This window comes from Mus caroli, chromosome 15 (assembly GCF_900094665.2).
Source record: "Mus caroli chromosome 15, CAROLI_EIJ_v1.1, whole genome shotgun sequence".
In the NCBI taxonomy this organism is placed as follows: Eukaryota; Metazoa; Chordata; class Mammalia; order Rodentia; family Muridae; genus Mus; species Mus caroli.
The window spans coordinates 34,541,007-34,560,005 of NC_034584.1; the positions used below are offsets into that span (position 1 = coordinate 34,541,007).

Below are 18,999 nucleotides of genomic sequence, written 5' to 3' on the forward strand. Positions count from 1 at the left end.
GCTCTGTCTGAGTATACTCTTCCTTCCTTCCTTTCTTCCTTCCATCCATCTTTCCTTCTGTCTTTCATTTCTTCTGTTCTTCCTTCCTTGCTCCCTCCCCCTTACAGGTCTTTTACATATATCATATTTGCATATATTGTATTTTGTGTGTATGTCTCTGTATCTGTATGTGTTTCTTGTGCTTTTTTTTTTTTTTTTTGGTTTTTCGAGACAGGATTTCTCTCTGTAGCCCTGGCTGTCCTGGAACTCACTCTGTAGACCAGGCTGGCCTCGAACTCAGAAATCCGCCTGCCTCTGCCTCTCCCTAGTGCTGGGATTAAAGGCGTGCGCCACCATGCCCGGCTTCTTGTGCTTTTTTTAAAGCTCTTTTTCTTCTGCTAGTTTGTTTTCTCCTTCCTATTCCAGCTTCTTTGCTTTTATTTTATCTTATGTTAGTTTATTGCCATTATTTAGATAGCTGTAGCCTAATGAAAGAGTGAAAGAAAGGCTATAGATCTGAATGGGTGGAGAATCGGGAGGGGGAGGCATCTGGAAAGAGCTAGGGAAGATGAAACCATAGTTAGAATATATATGGCAAAATCTACTTTCAATTAAAAAGTGAAATGAGTTGCAAAAACTAGTAAATAAATAATTGAAGGAGAGGAGGAGGAGGAGGAGCAGGAGGAGGAGGAGGAGGAGGAGGGACCATGGAACCAGTCTCCCAGGGCTCTCCCTGGGGTTAGAACTAGACTGGAGAGTTCCATAGTTCAAAAGAGTTTTTTATTTTCTTTCCACTTTGATACAGGAAAGCATAGAATAGAATTAAACTCCCCACCCCAATGGGATAAGAATAGAACAGGAAAAATGAAGTATAATTCTTACACATTTTGTTCATAGTTACAGTTTTCTCATTACTTTAGATTTAGCTTTCTTGGTCTTACCTGATGAACACCATCTTAGATATAAAGTACTTTCTGCCCCACTGACTTGCACACAGTGTTACTAATTATTATTCCCATGACTCAAACAGAAGGCTTCACAAGTTACAGCTTTTCACATATTCCTTCCAGGAGAGAGGAACTTTGAGAATTTCTGGGTTTTCTAATTAAACCCTGTAATCTTCATAAGCCACAAGATATTTGAAAAGATATACCTGGTTCCAGCCTTGGAGCAATGGCTTAAATTACTTGCATTGCACCAAGAGGACTATTGTACAGTGGTAGAGCCTGCAGAGTGGAACTTACAGAGTGGAGCACAGATCATCTGGAGTCTGTAAAGCCAAGCAATTGTTCTGCATTATACTTCCTAGACTAGTAGAAAGTCTGTCTACATTAGCTTTATCGGGCATCAATTCTTTAAACATAACTTTCTCTCTCAATATAAGGACAAAGGCCTTGGGTTGTGACTGGCTGCGATCCCAGGATGTCTCCTGACTTGAGGCTCTCACACAGCTTTTTACTGCTTGGCATGAATTTTACAGCAGCAATGAGGTGATGCACTGGAGTGCTGGCCAAAGGCCACCTGCCATGACCATGGCCTGCCAATCCCACGAACTGATCCCTAGTGAGTGTCCTGAGGAAAGTGCCAACCACAAAAAGACCATCTGGGGCCTGTTTCTAGGCTCTCGGCCATAGGCACATCCTTCATGTTCCAAATTCCAAAATGGCCATCTTTTTCCCAGAGGGTGGCCCAAGGGCACTTCTGTATCTGTGTAACAATATCACTTCCTAGAAACTATGCACTTTTGCTAACTACAATAGAAACAAACATACTGGACCTTGAATAAATCCCATATAGTGAAGGCAGAAGGACCATCAAATTTCCATGTACACACACTGTGCACACAACATGTTTGTGTGCAGAATTTCCTCCTTAGCAGTGTTGACCCCAAGGACATGAGCAAATAAGCACTGCTGGGGGCACAGCCTATAAGAAGAATCTAGCAGAAATTCAACATCCATCAATGCTCTTTTGAATTGGTGGAGTTTGCCAGACCCACAATATTAACAGAGAATTATGGACATTGAGAAGAAAGGGCTTAAGCCTACAGGAACAGCAGGCTGAGGCTGAGTTCATCTGGAAAGTTTGGCTAACTAAAAGTGATGTCTTTTGTGCTGGAATCTTTTTTATCTAAAAGCTTTTAAAAGGCTGTAATTATTTTGAGTTTCCAATTCAGTTCTTTTTCAAATTAAGCCTTTTCTTTTCTTCAGGGCTCTGCACTTTCCCCCCATGTGAATTCGGGCCTTTGCCAGGCACAGGGATAGCAAACTCATATTGGTTTTCTATACATATCCATTCCCAGCGAGTTCTAAACAACGTTGGCATCCTCTGTGCCAAGAAAAACAAAGAAACATTTGTCCATCCACACCTTTATCTTCTGCACAGGCTTAGAATTCCTGAGCACAGAGAAGGAAATTACCTAGCACACATGCTGGGAAAGGCCTAGGTGAGATTGCTTTGCAACTTAAATGCTTTTCTTCAAGGGTAAAACCTGGTGACACAAAAATCTCAGACTTACCTTGTTGCTTCTGGGTCCCAGATCACAATGTCAGCATCTGAGCCTACAGCTATTCTTCCTTTTTTCGGATAAAGATTAAAGATTTTGGCTGCGTTTGTGCTGGTAACTGCCACAAATCTGTTTTCATCCATTTTACCACTGTGCTGTAAAACAATTCAAAGAAGATGCATTTGTTATGATGATCAAACACTAACCCCTCTCTGAGGATAAAAGTGAAGGATGTACAGCTATTAATCCAAACAGAACTGTACCTCATAGCCGGGCAGTGGTGGCACATGCCTTTAATCCCAGCACTTGGGAGGCAGAGGCAGGCGGATTTCTGAGTTTGAGGCCAGCCTGGTCTACAGAGTGAGTCCCAGGACAGTCAGGGCTACACAGAGAAACCCTGTCTCAAAAAAACCACACACAAAAAAGAGAACTGTACCTCATTCCCTACATCAAGGAACTACATCTGTGCATGCGAGGTATAAGCCAGCCTCAGCACCACTGACAAGGATGAGGGTGTACAGAAGCCTGAAGGTCGCTTTCCAAAACTCCTATCAGAGTAAAAGACAACCCTACTATTTCTTTCCCATCTGTCCTCAAATCATCCAAGATTACTACACACGATAGCTACAAGCTGATAATGGCATTTTCCATTCCCCTTTAAAGTTCTCACTGCCATAACAATATTTATTATCTACTTCATGTATTGCAGACTTATTCTCAACTCTGTGAGATGATCATGTGGATATTAGGTAAAACACTACTTAGTCGAAATAAGATGGTTATGATGCTTTTAAATGATGTGGCAGTGCCTTTACAAGATAAAAGATAAACACAAGAAGCACAATTTTATATAATTTAAATTTATGTGAAGCAAAAAATCATGGAAAGTCTGCTTAAACAATTTTTAACATAGAATCCTTATAGGGCTTATATATGTATATGGCAAGACTGCCTTTAAAGATTTATTATTTCTAGTTGTCCCAGAAGTAAATCATCTTACTGTTTCAGAAAATTATACAGCTTCATGCATGTTATTGGAAAATACTCAATTACTTTTTTAATTAATTCATTTTCTACACTCCATATTCCATTCCCGCCCCCCATTCACCCTCTGACTGCTCACATCCCACACCTCCTCCCCACCCCATCCCATCTCCAACTGGATGAATACTCAATTATTTTCAAGACCATATTTAAAGATGTATATAAATATAGTGGGAACTAGAATAGATTATGAAAATCTATTTACTGTAATAGCACAAGTGTAAGGAGGAAATTTGCATTATAATTTAGAATATTTAATCAAGGAGAAGGAGAGGGAGAATCATGAGAGATGGTTAGTTTAGAGTGGAGAGGAGAGGTCAGACGGAAGATCAGCAGAAGCTAGAACTGGAGAGATGTTTTGAAGACCCTTGTATGAAACTGATTGCTTAAACACTCCTGGTAATAGACAGCGCTAATGTATTTTTGAGAAGGAGTTAATGTGCGCAGAGCTTCACTTACAGAGCAGGATGGAACAGTGGAGCAAGTGATCCCTGAAAATAGGGAAATCTGCCTTGAGACTCTGGGAATGGTTGGAACAAAATTGGAGCCTCCAATTTACAGTAGTCATGAATATGGAAACAAGGAGGCATTCTGAAAAATAAAATCAATAGGACTCAGTACATAATGGATGTGCTGGCTTCTTGACACAAGCTACAGTTATCTGAAAGGAGAGAACCTCAATTGAGAAAATGCCTCCACCAGATCGGAATGTAGGGCATTTTCTTAATCAGTGATTGATGGTGGAAGAGCCCAGCCCAAGTTGGGTGATTCCATCAGGTCCTGGATTCTGTAAGAAATCAGGCTGAACAAGCCCTCATGAGCACACCAGGGAGCAATGCCACTTAGAGCATCTGCATCAGCTCCAGCCTCCAGGTTCCTGCCCTGTTTGAGTCCCTGTCCAGACTTCCTTCAATGATGAACTAGGATGTGGAAGTGTAAGCCAGAAAGGCCCTTTTCTTCCCTAACTTGCTTTTGGTCATCATGTTTAATCACAGCAATTGAAACTCCAAGAAGAACAATGAGAGTTAGAAATGGCACTGGATGTAGGAGAAACAATCAAGGAGAATTCTCAAGTGTGAAATATGGTAAATGTATCACCTAAGAGAGGGATCTTTGAAAAACATGACAGGGAGAATCTTGGGTCTACCTAGTCTTGCTGTAGATCTTTGTACAGTGGCACCTGGATAGCTGCGTTCCCACCTGACTTCTGCCTATGGGATTTTGCTCCATCCTTAGGAAGAAACTTTTTTTTCTCATTTATTATTAGTTTAAAAATCACTTTGCCCACAGATTTCATTATCTATGTAACTTTGACAGCAAATTTAATATCATTCATATATTTTCCTATCAGTTCAAATATTTACATTAATGACACATGAAGAATAAGCCTATCTGGATCCAGTCTAAACTGGTCCCTGATGTCGCTGCACAAAAGACAGAACACTTCTTCTGAGATGAGCTGTGTAGAAAAACCAATTGCTTGTTTGCTGATAATGCCCTGAAGGAGCATGGGGTGGAGTTTATGGTGACTGCGGTGATTCCCAGTTTGTGTGTGTGTGTTTGTGTGTGTGTGTTTGTGTGTGTGTGCACATGAGAGAGAGACAGACAGAGACAGAGACAGAGACAGAGACAGAGACAGAGACAGAGACAGAGACAGAGAGATCTCCAAATAACCTAACCCCGAGTGAACCCAGACTCGTTCCCATGAAACTCACCACACCCTTTTCCCATATCACTGACATCCTGTCCTCGACGCCATTCACCCCATTGGGAATCTTAGTGAAGTCATCCTTCCCTAGAGCTTTTTGGCAGGTGTTAAAAGTGCAGTTGTCACTCCCTGTTGTGGTCAAATCGCCACTGTGGAGAATGAACAAGAAAGAAAGGCAGTGATGAGGTGAGAAGAAAACACACAGGGCAGGATACCCTTGGTGTTTCTTAGCCTCCTGTCTCCTCCATGGGATGCCAAGCAGTGGGAGGGGTGTGAGTAGAATTTCTAGGTACACAATTCACCTCTCTTCAGTATATCTTTAGAAGCAATTTTTGAAAACTCACTCGTAAGTGTTATGGTGCAGAATCCTTCACAAGTCTGGCTTTTACTGTTTCTCAATTCCCTAACCTAATAGGAAGAAGCTGGCTAGTTTGAGGAAGAAATGATCTGTGAGATGATAGGGTGCCTACTAGACTCTGCACCAAGACTTGTGAGCCCATGGCTTTGAGCTTGTCCTAGCTAGAAACTGATAGTTGTATGGCCCTGGCAATACAAACAGCAGGCTCACTAGGAGCATGTCGGTAGATATTTCGTGTGAGTAGAATACCCCAGAGATATCCTCATGGCGACCTATGACAATGGAGATAGGTCCTCCAGAGCAGTAAGTGACCAATGTCCATATTGTCATGAACACTGATGTAAGACTGGCTGAGAACAGCTCTGTCACCAAGAATAAAAGTCCCAATTTGGCTGATAAATAATCTCTGGGACATAGAAGTGTGAAGGAAGGGGGAAGTTAAAGGAAAGGGGACAAGGTAGTTCTTGTCCAGTCTACTGTGAAATGTTCCCTATCAATTGAAATCTGGGGACATGTGGCCAAGGCATGCTAAAATGTTCAGAATGAAGAGAAAGGGAAATCACCTATGCAACAAACTAGTCCCTAGACCATATTAGCTTAAACATTCTAAGTCCAGTGTATTCTGCTTCTCCTATACCATGGCTCAAACAGAGCAGAAGACCAGAAGGACTTTGGATCTACAGATTTAGGACAAGCTTTCCTCCATTCAAAGATAAGACTGATAAAGAATTATCTCCCATCCAAATACTTTACAGTCATCTGAAAAACTATTACTTAGCCAACAGATTCATGAGAAAGCCAGGTGTTAAAGGATCGGGTCTCAGTGGGGGACCCATGACATGGTGGGCTGCATGGCTCCATTCTTCACTCCAGTACTGTCTGCCATCAGTGCCGAGACCTGCTGCAATTGGTTCTCCATAGACCACATTTCCTGGAAGGTTCAAAGGCAGGATTAAGAAAACCATCTGACAAACACACAGAGTCTTCTCTGTCTCAGGAGAGGGTGATACCATAACTTAAAAGAATCCCACCCCACACCTCACTTTTGTGAACCAGACAATGGCTGATAATTACCGAGCATTTAGTGTATTCAGGTCATTTGCATTGTAAGGCATAGATCATTCTCCCAGCTATGGGATTTGTTTGGGTCAATTAGATTGAATGCAAATGGCATGCTCTCCTTCCAAGTGAGGTTATTAAAACCATCTTGGATTATTCTCCACTGTTACTGAAGCAAAACCCAGAGGATGCTGGGGGTTACATTTGTAATTCAATCTTAAAATCCTATTGGGTAAATGCTATCACTCTTTTAATTAAAAGATAAAGCTACAGGATTACGTAATTTCTCTACAGATACTTTATACACATTTTGTATTTGTAGACTGAAGGAGGTAGGATTTGAACCCAGGAATTTTGAGTCAGTGGTCTCAATTTTTACGCCATCTAGCCAGATGATAAACTACTGTTAATACTGCCATATGGACTCCAACCATGGTACATCTTTGCTGTTGATTGATTGATAACCTTTTCACACTCTCAAAAAGAACTTTCTGAGAAGACTTATATTCAATAAAAGAACACTCAGATAATAAAATTGTAGCCTGAAATGCACACTTAAAAATCATGCAAATGAGGACATCCAAAGCATGCGATGTTGGAAAACTTAATAGTGCACAGTGAATTTGAATTTAAAATCAGGCTCCTATCTGATTAGCATTTGTCAGAATAATAGATACACTGGCATCAACCTCATCACATGCAAGCAATCAAAAGAGAGAGGAGGAGGGAGAGAGACAGGGGGAGAGAGACAGGGAGAGAGAGACAGGGAGAGAGAGAGAGAGAGAGAATGGTGAGGAGATTCTAGCATGCCAAATGAGCTCACTTTAGTTGACCAGATGCTGAATTTTAGTTACGATGCAGATACATAACTGAAATTAACTTATTTCCTTAGAGAGTACATGCAGTGGATGGCCACCAGCTGCCACCGTCCTCAAAATGGAAATGGAGCACCCTATTATCTCACAAATTATCCTTCCTCCAAACCAGCCTCTTCCTCCAGCTAGCCTAGGAAATGGAGGAACAGTTAAAGCCAGGCTTGCTGAAGCCTAGGAGCTTGACTTGAGTGCCACGTATGCAAGAAAGGGGTCCCTCAGGACCCAGCCACTGCGGATCTGCTACGATTCCATGATATACTCAATGCCACACCACCCCAGGTCCTTACTGGCTTATTCCTAGAAAAGAGAAGCAACTTTAGTATCTCTCTGTAGCAGGCAGGATAAACATGGGTCATGTGTAGTGAGCTAAGAGGTAGCAGTCTCTACCTGGAGGGAGTAAGACAGGCGCGGTCTCCATTTGCAGCTCCAAAGAGAAATTTGCTGTTTCAAGAGCGCATCTCCCAGTTGCTTGGGCAACGAGACTCTGACTTGATTTGCAGTCGCTCCATGAGATGCCAACTCAGGATTTTCCTTGGTGCTTCATCACCAAGGAAAGGTCCTGTCACATGTTCTGTTCAGTCACTTGGCACATCGAAATGATATGGGAATGCAGTTTCCAGATTTCTACCATCTTAATAGCTCTCAGGAAAAATTAAATGTCAACATCTACCAGAGTCTGCCAGGGCTGCTTCAAACTTGGATGACAGGTAATTTCCTTAGAAGGCCTTAGCCCCTTTCAAATGTGACAAGCTACCTTTTTAGCATGCACAAGCTCTTCATTAAGGAGTGTATTTTCAACTTTATTCTCATTACATATTTGTGAATATAAAAATTAAAAATAAGCCGGGCATGGTGGTGCATGCCTTTAATCCCAGCACTCAGGAGGCAGAGGCAGGCGGATTTCTGAGTTCAAGGCCAGCCTGGTCTACAAAGTGAGTTCCAGGACAGCCAGGGCTATACAGAGAAAACCTGTCTCGAAAAGCCAAAGATAAATAAATAAATAAATTAATTAATTAATTAAAAATAAAAATTCCTAATGGCTCATTGCTCCCTTCCACAACTTTTAAAAGAGCAAACCTTATGCAAAAAGTGTAAAGAAGGAAAATAGAGTCCAGGAGTCCATAAGCTGAAGTATGAAACCACAAAACTTCAACCTAATTGCACATCTAAAAATACGGCAAGTGCGATCAAGACCACAGGTATGGACTGTAGAACTTTCGTATCTCTTCACTTGATGTCACAGCAACACCTCACGATGCTTTGACAAAGAAGAAATTGATGCTCAATGAAAGGAACTGATCTGCCACACATGGGCAGTGACGTAACCAGACTTAAAGCCGTCCTCCTCTGATATAGGACCATACACACACTGTTACAAGAAAAGCAACACTTTCATTCTCTGGGGAAGAGCATACATTCCTAAACATTTTCAGTCAAGCACAAGCTATCTTTGGTGTGACCAAGTGATAACCCACTTTCCCTTCCTGGTTTCCTTTGCTCTGCACTGCAGGTGGCTGTGAACAGCATTTGTGTCTGGCTTCCATCTGGTCCTCTTCTAATTGTGTTTGCATCCTCGTGGTTCTAATAACTCTTGTGTCTTTATCGCCTGTTTCTTCCCTAGCACCTTTTGTTAGGTTGTTCCCTCTCTATCCACATTTACTCTCCATTGTCTTTCTCTATCCTTGGACATGGGACCAAATGCAAAGACTCTATCATCCTGTTGCAATCTCCCACTTAATGGCATTTATATCTCTGAAAGATCCTAAAGATCTCTGAGTTATGAGGCATTTTGAATGCGTAGGACTCTCTCGATCACCAGACAGCCTTATTAGTGGGAAGTGACAGAGTGGGCGCTCTTGTGTGGAGCCTTGCATCCTGAGAGCTATGAGTGAAAGTTGTAAGGGGAGGAGAATGAACTGCAGGTGTCAGGGAAGACACTTGAACTACAGCTTGAAGATAGCTATGCTTTTCAAAATAACTTTCCTAGTAAATAACAGGGTGAAGCTCTGCTGAGCTACACTGATTCAAAATATTATTTTTTCAAAAGAAGACACCATTTGAGAAGAAAATTAAACAGAGACAGGATGGTAGTAAATGCAGGCTTGAGTTCAAATCCTGATGTTGTATATCTGTGCTTTGCATATGATGAATCAATGTTCTTTGTCTTAGTTTTCTTATCTAGGAAATTGGATTGCAATATGATTCTAGTATGGTTAAAAAACAAATGAACCATCCCCATAATACAAACAAACAAAAAATAAATAAAACCAACAACCATGATGGATACAAAAGTACATAGCGTGCCCTGGAAGCCTGGGGTCTCTTCATGTTTATAAATTGACCATGGAATAAGTCACTTTTCTATCTCTGTGATTAAAACACCATGACTGAGGAAACTCTTAGAAGAAAGCATTTATTTGGGCTTACAGTGGGAAAGGATTAGAGTCCATGATGGAGGAGGAAAGGCATGACAACAGGAACAGCTCACATCTTGAACCACAGGCAGGAAGGAGAGAGTCCATTGGGCACAGCAATGATCATTTGAAACTTCAGAACCTACCTCTAGTGCATGCCTTCTCCAACAAGACCACACTTTCTGATCCTTCCCAAAGAGTTCTACCAACTGGGGCCTGAGTATTGAAATATATGAGCCTCTGGGGACCATTCCCATTCAAGCCACCACACATCAGAATTCAGCTCTTGAAGGCTTCAAAGATATTAAATAAGATCTTTACTTAGATAGTGAGGCCTTTGGGGTGGAGCCTAATCTAGTATGACTGGCATCGAAAAGAAGAGGGAGCTGGAATATAGACACCAACAAAAGGAACACATTGAAAGCCAAGGAGAAAAGCCTCCTGATGAACCAAGAAGAGAGGTTTGGGACATGGTCTGGGACATCACCCTGGGATACCTGGGACATGGCCGGGGACATTGCCGGGAACATCACCCTGGGACATTCCCTGGGATATAGCCTGGAACATCACCCTGGGACATTCCCTGGGAGATGGCCTGGAATATGGCCTGGGATTTAGCTTCCTCCACAGCTCCAAAAACACTGGTGCTATTAACACTGCCCTCTCAGGTTTCTCATCTCCAGTACTCTGGAAAAACAGGACCTTACTGCTTGCACTATGGCTGACGTACTTTGTGTGTCAGGAACCTTAAGAAATCTACACCTTCTATCAATGCTGTTTCCCTCAGAGCCACACAATTCCAGATTTTGAAATGTTCTTAAATGGCCAGTTTTCAACTGCTTTGAAGTATATCTTTTTCTAAATGTAAAAGGCAATGAGGTAATCAGATGCATAAGACCAAGAAAGAAAAGAGACAAGGTGACATTCAAATTCTCCTGAAGTCAACCACACATCAGCCTCCCCTACCCTGGCCACTGAGAGTCAGTGCACTGAAGTATAGAAGAAACAAGACTTGGCTTGCTGCTGTTCATCAATAAAGAGCATGAGAGGATGTGGCCTTTTATGAATCTCTCTTTGGTCTTCTAAAAACAAGAATATGTGGAGAACGGAGTTGAAAAGTGGGAACTACCCCAACCTCTGTGTGAGAACTTTATGTCCTGCAACAGAAAGCTTGGATAGATATGGATCTTTGTGCTATAGGAAAACCAAGACCAGTTCAAAAAACTACAAGCAAACAAATAAACAGCAAACCAACCCCAAGGCCCAGCTCATAATGTGTGTCTGAGGAACTATTGGGGCCTCCCTCTAATTTACAAATCCAACCCAGAGTAGGGACAACACATTTGCATCCTTTAACTTGGTTTTTATGAAAAGCAAAAATAAATGTTTAATCAATATGTTCAAACAAGATGTGTACTTGCCCCGTAAAGATGGGAGCTTGGGTATAAAATTAGGTTGAATTTTAATAAGATATGTTAAAGACAGGTTAAGGGTAGACTTCTATCTCAGTTAGAGTTCTATGGTTGTGAAGAGACACCATAATCAAGGCAGCTTTTATAAAGGAAAAGATTTAATTGGGGCTGGCTTACAGTTCACAGATTTAGTCCATTATTGTCATGACAGAAAACAGAGTGGCACATAGACAGCCATGGTGCTAGAGAAGGAGCTGGGTGCTCAACAAACGGACCAACAGGAAACAGGAAGAGAACTAACTTGAGCTTCTGAGACCTCAAATCCTGCCCCCACAGGGACATACTTCCTCCAGCAAGGTCACACCTACTCTAGGAAAGCCACTTCTCCTAGCTGTGCCACTCCCTATGACAAAGCATTTAGTCATGGGAGTCTGTGGGGACATTCCTAACCAAACCACCACCACAGGCGGGCTATAGTTGACTTTTCAATCACAGAGGAGAAACAATAACAGGCAGATTAAGCTCCTGAGAGACTACACCTCTACTCTAAACAAAACAACAGAATCCATGGCATCCAAGCTCTGGTGGCAGACTGGGGAGATGAGCACAGCGTGCTTTCTAAAGGGCCATTGAGAACCCCGTGTGCAGCAAAGTGGCTAGAAAGGTACGTGCATGGTGAAAGCTAGTGAGACGAGAATAATCAGGGATGTCAATGGCTCATATCAGCACATGCACTGTTTGGCTAGAGACTAGACCATCGCTTGTACCTGTAATCCAAGAACTCTAGAGGCTGAAGCAGGAGGATCTTGAAATCAAGGCTAACCAACCAAGAAGCATACACTAGCTGGTATGAGGCTCCTGACACATATACAGCAGAGGACTGGCCTGGTCTGGCCTCAGTGAGAGAAGATGCACCTGACCCTTGAGAGACTTGAGGCCCCAAGGAGTGGAGAGGACTGAGGGGTGGGGGTAAGCATCCTCTTGGAGACAGGGGGAAGAGGAATGGGATGAGGATCTGTCAGAGGGGGGCAGTCAGCCTTCATAATATGTTCAGACCACTGAGTAAAGACCTTATACCTGTATACTGTAGCTCACCAAAGGCGTTTCCTATTCACAGAGCTCATTCAGGAGACAGATCTACTCAGAGAAGAAATGCATGTCTGCTCCTCACACTGTGCACTTGAACTGCACATGGGTGCAGTGACAGCCAAGAGCCACCAGATGTTTACAGAACACATAATCATGGGCAGACTCTGCAGGTAAAGGCACTTGCAGAACAAGATGGTGGTCTAAGTTTGATCCCCAAAGACTCACACAAATGTGTAAGAAGAGAGCCCACAAAGTTATCCTCTGACAAACAAGACAGAACAAAAACTTGAGTTTTTTTTAAAAGGTGAAAAGAGAAGAAAAACTGGAAGGAGATGAAGATGCTGGAGGAGTTAATACTGGGAATGTAAACAAAGAAAATAAATATGGAAGAAACGACAGAAGAAAAGTTCAGAACCTAAGATCAGCCTTCAGATTAAACATGAAGGGAGGTTATTTCAATCTTATGACCCAATGTGGGCTTCATGAAATTTCTGTATCTCTATGATGAAGAAAAAAATGAGAATATTCCAGATGGTAAAATCAGTCAGAGAGAAAAAGAAAACAATTGTGCTGTGTTGGTAACAAAGATAATCATAATGCAATTGTAATGACAGCCCCCAAGTTCCTTCTGCAGCCTCAGAGAGGAGAAGGGGCTGGCAGAGACATTCCTGGAGTGTCACTAAAAGCACTAGCCAGGCACAAAAAATTGTTATTTGAAGTGACAATTATTAACAAAACTCTGGTGGCAGGTAGCATTCACACGAGCTAAGTTACTCATTTTTCATGGTTGGGAAATAATTGATACTGTTCCAAATTGTAAGTCACTACTACCTACTCTTACAGTCTAGAATTGTGAAGAAAGCTTCGTAGAAGTGAAAGTAAATGTGGCCAAAGCCACGAAGCCCAAAGAAGGACTGACAGACAGAAATGAGAGCTAGCCAACTCTCCAGTGAAGGCTTTAGCAAATCCAGTCTTGCCATTTCCATCCTTTCAATAACGCCAAGATGCTAAGATAATGATAGTGGCTTAAAAAAAAAAACCTTTCTTTTTTAAAAAAGATTTATTTATTTTATGTCTATGAGTACACTGTAGCTGTCTTCAGACACACCAGAAGAGGGCATTGGATCCCATTACAGATGGTTGTGAGCCACCATGTGGTTGCAGTGCTCTTAACCCCTAAGGCCATCTCTCCAGATCCCTCAATATAACTTTCAAACATAATTACAACCTTCCTTAACCAGCTAATTTTTTAAATGTCAAATCAATGAATTAGGAAAGATGGCATCCACACACCCCCACCTCCAGAGGGCACGCTTCAGTAGAACTAGTCATTGAGATGGTTAGGCTTTAGGTTGGTGGCCTTGGGCTGGACCAGTAGACCTAGCACTTGCCATTGAAGTCATGTTGAGCTTTGCCCGCCAATTGTCCCCAGGCCTTGATGTCATCCATCACAAAACAGTTTTAAAGTTGAACTTGAAGTATTCTGATGATAATTCAGGGCAACAATATATTAAAATAAAATGAGGAATAAAACCTGAAGGGATAAATGATCTCATAGTCCTACTCTGAAGCATGGATAGTGTTAGCTGTTACGACTTCAGTCCACCTCATCTGGGTATAGAGTTGTCAACTGAGGTATAAAATCAAATTTAACAGCATCATATCCCTAAGTCACAATAGACAGACAATCAATACTTTGACGACAACTTTGTGGCTGGATTCTGATTTTAATAATCATATGAACCACCTAAGTTTCAGTTAAGTACCTTAGATTCAGTGGGTCTGGGAGGGGAATCGGGGTTCTCTGTGCTGCTCCTAGCAACATCAGCACTAGCTGTGTTCTAGGGGTTCACTGTTTGTATCAGGGCCCAGGGAGAAAGAAGTGGGTGAGAAAAGTATTTATAGATTTCCATATTATACTTCCATAAGAATAAAGTGTTTCTTACTTAAATAAGGTTACAAATAGCAGGCTTTTATTGCACTTTTGTGTTCAGAAATGATGTGAGAGGAAATGGTGTTAGAAGATACAGGCGGAGTGGGTACCTCAGTCCTTCAGACAGTACATGTGGTCCATGGGCTCTTAGCCATCACCATACCAGGTTTACTGATGTAGTCACCATGGGAACAGTTTGGGTCTGTTAATCTATCTTCTCTTCCTTTTGGTTCCTCTTTGATCACATGACCTCTCCACCCAAGAGATGTTACATTCACAGAGTGGGCTATCTCATGCTGGATCATTCTGGAGTTCTGATGTCTCTTTGACAATTGGCCACTTGGGTATTTTTACAAGTGTTGTTACTGTAAATCCAACTTCGTCAGCATGCTTAAGTGGCATTTAAATTATCTCATGCTTACAGCTCCTTTGGAAATGAATCTAGCAGTATCCAAACAGCTGCATGTCTATTTAATCTTTGAACCAGCAATTCTTCATCTAGAAGATACCCTTTTATGTTAGGCACAGAATGGAACCATAATGATGTCTACATGTCAATCGATAGTTTGTTCATACGTTACACAATGTAGCAAAGGGGACCTTGCAGATGTGGTTAAAAGCCTTGAGATGGGAAAGTCTTATACATTAATGGAATTGGCTCGATGTTATACAAGGATCCTTAAAGTGGGAGATGCACGAGGCCATTCAGAATAAGCTGACACCAGCACGCAGCCCAGCATTGTTGCCTTTGAAGATTCAGGAAGTGGAGGTGAAGGTGGGCATGAGCTGAGGAAAGTGGGCAGGTGCAGGCTCTGGGAAAGTTAAAGAAGGGGCAGGGCACTCCAGACACCTGGATACTCTGTTGTCTAGAACAACCAGATAGCAAGATCATGTTAAGTCACTAAACTTGTAGCAATTTCTTACAAAGGCAATAGAAAAGCCACACAGCTTCTACAAATACCAAATAGTCTCTGCAGAAGGTGAGGCTCTGGTGTTCATTTGTAAGAGCCGAGGGCTGCCACAGACCAAGTGCCCACCATTGGAGGGTTGTTTGAATAAACATAGCAGAACATTCTAGACCTACAAGTGAGAATGATAAAACCTACCTTCTGAGAGCTTACCTCAAGGATCTATTTCAACAGAAAAACCAGAAAGGGGCAAAATACTAGCAAGGTGGTGTTTTGTTTTGTTTTGCTTTGCTTTGCTTTGCTTTGCTTTGCTTTGCTTTGCTTTGCTTTGCTTTGCTTTGCTTTGTTTTGTTTTGTTTTGTTTTGCTTTGTTTTGTTTTGCTTTGCTTTGTTTTGTTTTATGAAGTAACAGAAAATAAAGATATTTTTTTATGTGGTATGACAAGGACTCAGAAGGGATAAACTTCTTTGAACATTTCTTGAGGGCATATAATTTTGAAACTGGGATTAATGTAAAATTGTAAACATTTCCCACATTCAAGAAGGAAAATTGTGCCTAAAACTAACTTAAAATCAAAATCAAACTGCCTGTACTTAAGATTACTTAAGATTAACAGTTGTCTGTGATCCTTCGGTTTGTGTAAGCCGGCTTTGATCGAATGTTGTCCACATATAGAATAAATGCTATCAAGAAGAAGCTTCCAGCCTTAACTTTCGAAATTGTAGCGTGATGGTGGGTGACAATGGGCATTTCTGCAGATTTTACAGATTCTAACATTGTGTACCTGGTGTGCCCATAAAAGGGAAACCTTGCCGGTTCCATAGAGCTGGCAACATCACCATCTGGCGGGAGAAAGCTAGAACTGCAGCTTGAGATTTTCAGCTACTTCTGTTTAGGTGAGAGGAGGGAGCTGCTTCACGCAGGCAAGCCCACACAGGGAATGTGGGAGTTTATAATAGTTGCTAGTAAGACCTTATGAGCTCATTTTAAATTAACCTTATTCCTAACTCATGATATAGTGGCTAACATTTCAAAAGTGAGCACAGCTCACAAAATCTTTACTAAACCTTGCAACGCACAGTTTTGACAAAATTTATTTTGGTGTCAATTAGAAGCATACTAAATCCATTTTGTGGTTTTTTTAATGAGGTACATTGACCATTGGCTGTCGTTCTCAGAAGTGGTGTTAAAAGGACCACCTCCCCTGCTGCAGGATTACCTGGGTCTCTACCAGTGAGATGGGGGCTCCAGGGAGATGCACATATGTGGCTTCTTTGCCCAGAACTCACAATCTAATGTCTTTTCCCTTTGCTCAGGAGCACATTTCCTTTTGCATGACTACATTTAGACTGAACTACAGAGCTTCGGGAACAGTCAATTTGAAGTTAAAAAATAACCTTTGAAACAGCAATCATTAAAATGCTCTGGGAGCTACTGCTCCAGTTGACCCGAGATCCAAGGTGCTGTCAGACAAGTCGATTCTGTTCAAACGTAAGTTTTTGAGCATGAACTCTGCCCCGGCCTCATCAGGTCCTAGCAAGGGAAGCTTGATGATCAGGGAAGGTGGGAGTCGCTGCAAAATTAGCTTTAAAATTAAAATTTACTACCATGTTTTTAACTAAAAACTTGCTGCTTATGATGTTAAGAGATGGATTATGAGCTTGAAATAGTTTGAGGCCCTACGTAGAAGGAAGAAGTAACCGGAAGGAAGAGAATAGGCCCTGAAGATGATAGAAGAGAAGAACGAAGTAGACCTGTGTAAGGATGAGGGAGGCAGCCCTCCTCCTCCTTGCACACTAAAGTGGCAAAGGAAACATGGGAGCTCTGCCCGGTTGTTAACCTGAGACAACCACCGGGGTCCCCTGAGGGTCACCTGCTCTCCTCGCATCGGCTACCACCTTCGCTGCAGATTTGCTCATCACATGCACGACGTATAAAGGGCAGTTCACAGCGCTGGCTATGGTGATGGCTCTCAGGGTGGCCTCTGCCTCCACTGCTTCTGGACGGCACAGCTCGTGCCCCTCAGGGCCTGTTATCCCCAGTGCCAGCATCTTCTTTGCTCCCTAAAAGGCAGCGAGAATGTGAAAGGGAGAGCAGGAAAGATTGCTAATGGCAAATAGGACTTTATTGGAAATTAAAGGTTCTGATAGGCTTTTAGATGTGCTCACTATAGGTATGGGGGCGGGGCAGAGTGAAATACGCTGATAGCGTAGATTCATAGTGCCCCTATGCATCATTTTATCAATAGCTTCTTTGGGTTGGAGGGAGAGGCCGGGGGAGTGCTCAGTTGGTAAAGTGCTTGCTGTTCAACCATGGCAGCCCGAGTTCAGTCTACAGAACCCGTGTGGAAAAGCCAAACAAGATGGGAGATGCCCTTGTGATGCTGAGTCAGTAGAGACAAGCAGCTCCATGGGACCACTGGCCAGCCAGGTTGGCCTGACTGGTGAATTCCCAGCCAGTGAGAGACAGACTCTGTCTCTAAAATACAGTAGACTGGATCCTGAAGAATGACGTTTGAGTTTGTCCTCTGGTCTCTACCGTCTGCGTGTCTGTCTGTCTATCCCAGCCCCGAAAAAGATGAGGATGGTTGTTGTACTCACGCTCAGTCCGGAGCCCTGTCCAGCACTGTTCGTGTTTGAGACTTTAGTATATTAGTTCAGTGAAGCAAAATAGAACAACTCGAGAGCCTTGCTGAAGTCACTCGCTTAATATATTGTTTAAGGAGTTGTATTTTTCTACCGAATCAGTCGCCACTGTTCCTCAACTCATTACATTAGTTAGATCCATTATTTCTTCAAATTTTTGCTTCTTTCTTTCACAAAAGAACTGCAAGTCAAGATTTGGAGGACTGACAGGACCCACCGGTCTCACACAGTGAGGAAGTCACACTTAAACTCTGGCCTGTTTGAGTTTAGAGCTTACATCCCCTTCTCTTTCTTCCCAGGGCCTCCTGGCTACTGAGCTGCAATCTTACTTTAATGGGAGCTAAGCCTGAAAGGGGAGTGGTGAATCAGCTAATATAAAGGGTTAGAGACAGCTCTTTAAATCTTGCAGATGGCATACCCTTTGGGCACTAGTAATGGAGCTAACATGAGAAATAAATATCTTCTACATTCCTCCAGAGCACATTTTGATTCCCTGTCTCTGAAAAGTGTGAGGCTTTAAAATACTGTCTTACTCACCGCTCAGGCCCTCAGCTCACACCCATGTCCGCACATTAGCATTCCATACCAGCAGCCCGAGTCTCAGAAAACCCAGGAAACAAACCAGTGCTGAGGGACATACAGGAGCTGCCTTACAGTCTGGAGAGACTGCTTGGGAGTTAAGAGCGCTGGCTGCTCTTCCAGAGGACCTGGGTTCAGTTCCCAGCGTCCACTTGGCAGCTCATTACTGCCTGTAACTCCAGTTCCGGGGGATCCAACTAACTTCTTCTGGGCTCTGCAAGTACTGCATGCACCTGGCTTACTGGTGCGGGCACACACGCACTCATGCAGGCACACATGTACACATAAATGATAAATAAATAAATCTAAAAAAAACCCTCACATTTTTATAACAGCACATTTAAAAAAAAATGAACGTATGTAGCTGGTTGGCAAAGGAGAACTCTTCATCCCACTGTGTAGAATAAAATCAAAGGCAGTGGCAAACAAGCCAGCCTGTGACTTATGGGCACAGACAATGAGTGACTTAGTTCCTGCCCTTCCATGAGC

The 18,999-nt window shown here is 42.4% G+C and overlaps 1 protein-coding gene across 2 annotated transcripts in view; it reads right to left on the minus strand.

The window, feature by feature from the left end:
* The window catches only part of Dpys (dihydropyrimidinase), a 71,184-nt gene that overhangs the window by 38,517 nt on the left and 13,668 nt on the right, over window positions 1–18,999 (minus strand). For both annotated transcript variants that reach the window (XM_021184351.2, XM_021184350.2), the window contains exons 4-7: window positions 17,160–17,349; window positions 6,370–6,526; window positions 5,245–5,386; window positions 2,498–2,640 (exon numbers count right to left, since the gene is read on the minus strand). In XM_021184351.2, coding sequence (XP_021040010.1) covers window positions 2,498–2,640; window positions 5,245–5,386; window positions 6,370–6,526; window positions 17,160–17,349 — 632 coding nt within the window. The remainder of the gene's footprint in view (window positions 1–2,497; window positions 2,641–5,244; window positions 5,387–6,369; window positions 6,527–17,159; window positions 17,350–18,999) is intronic.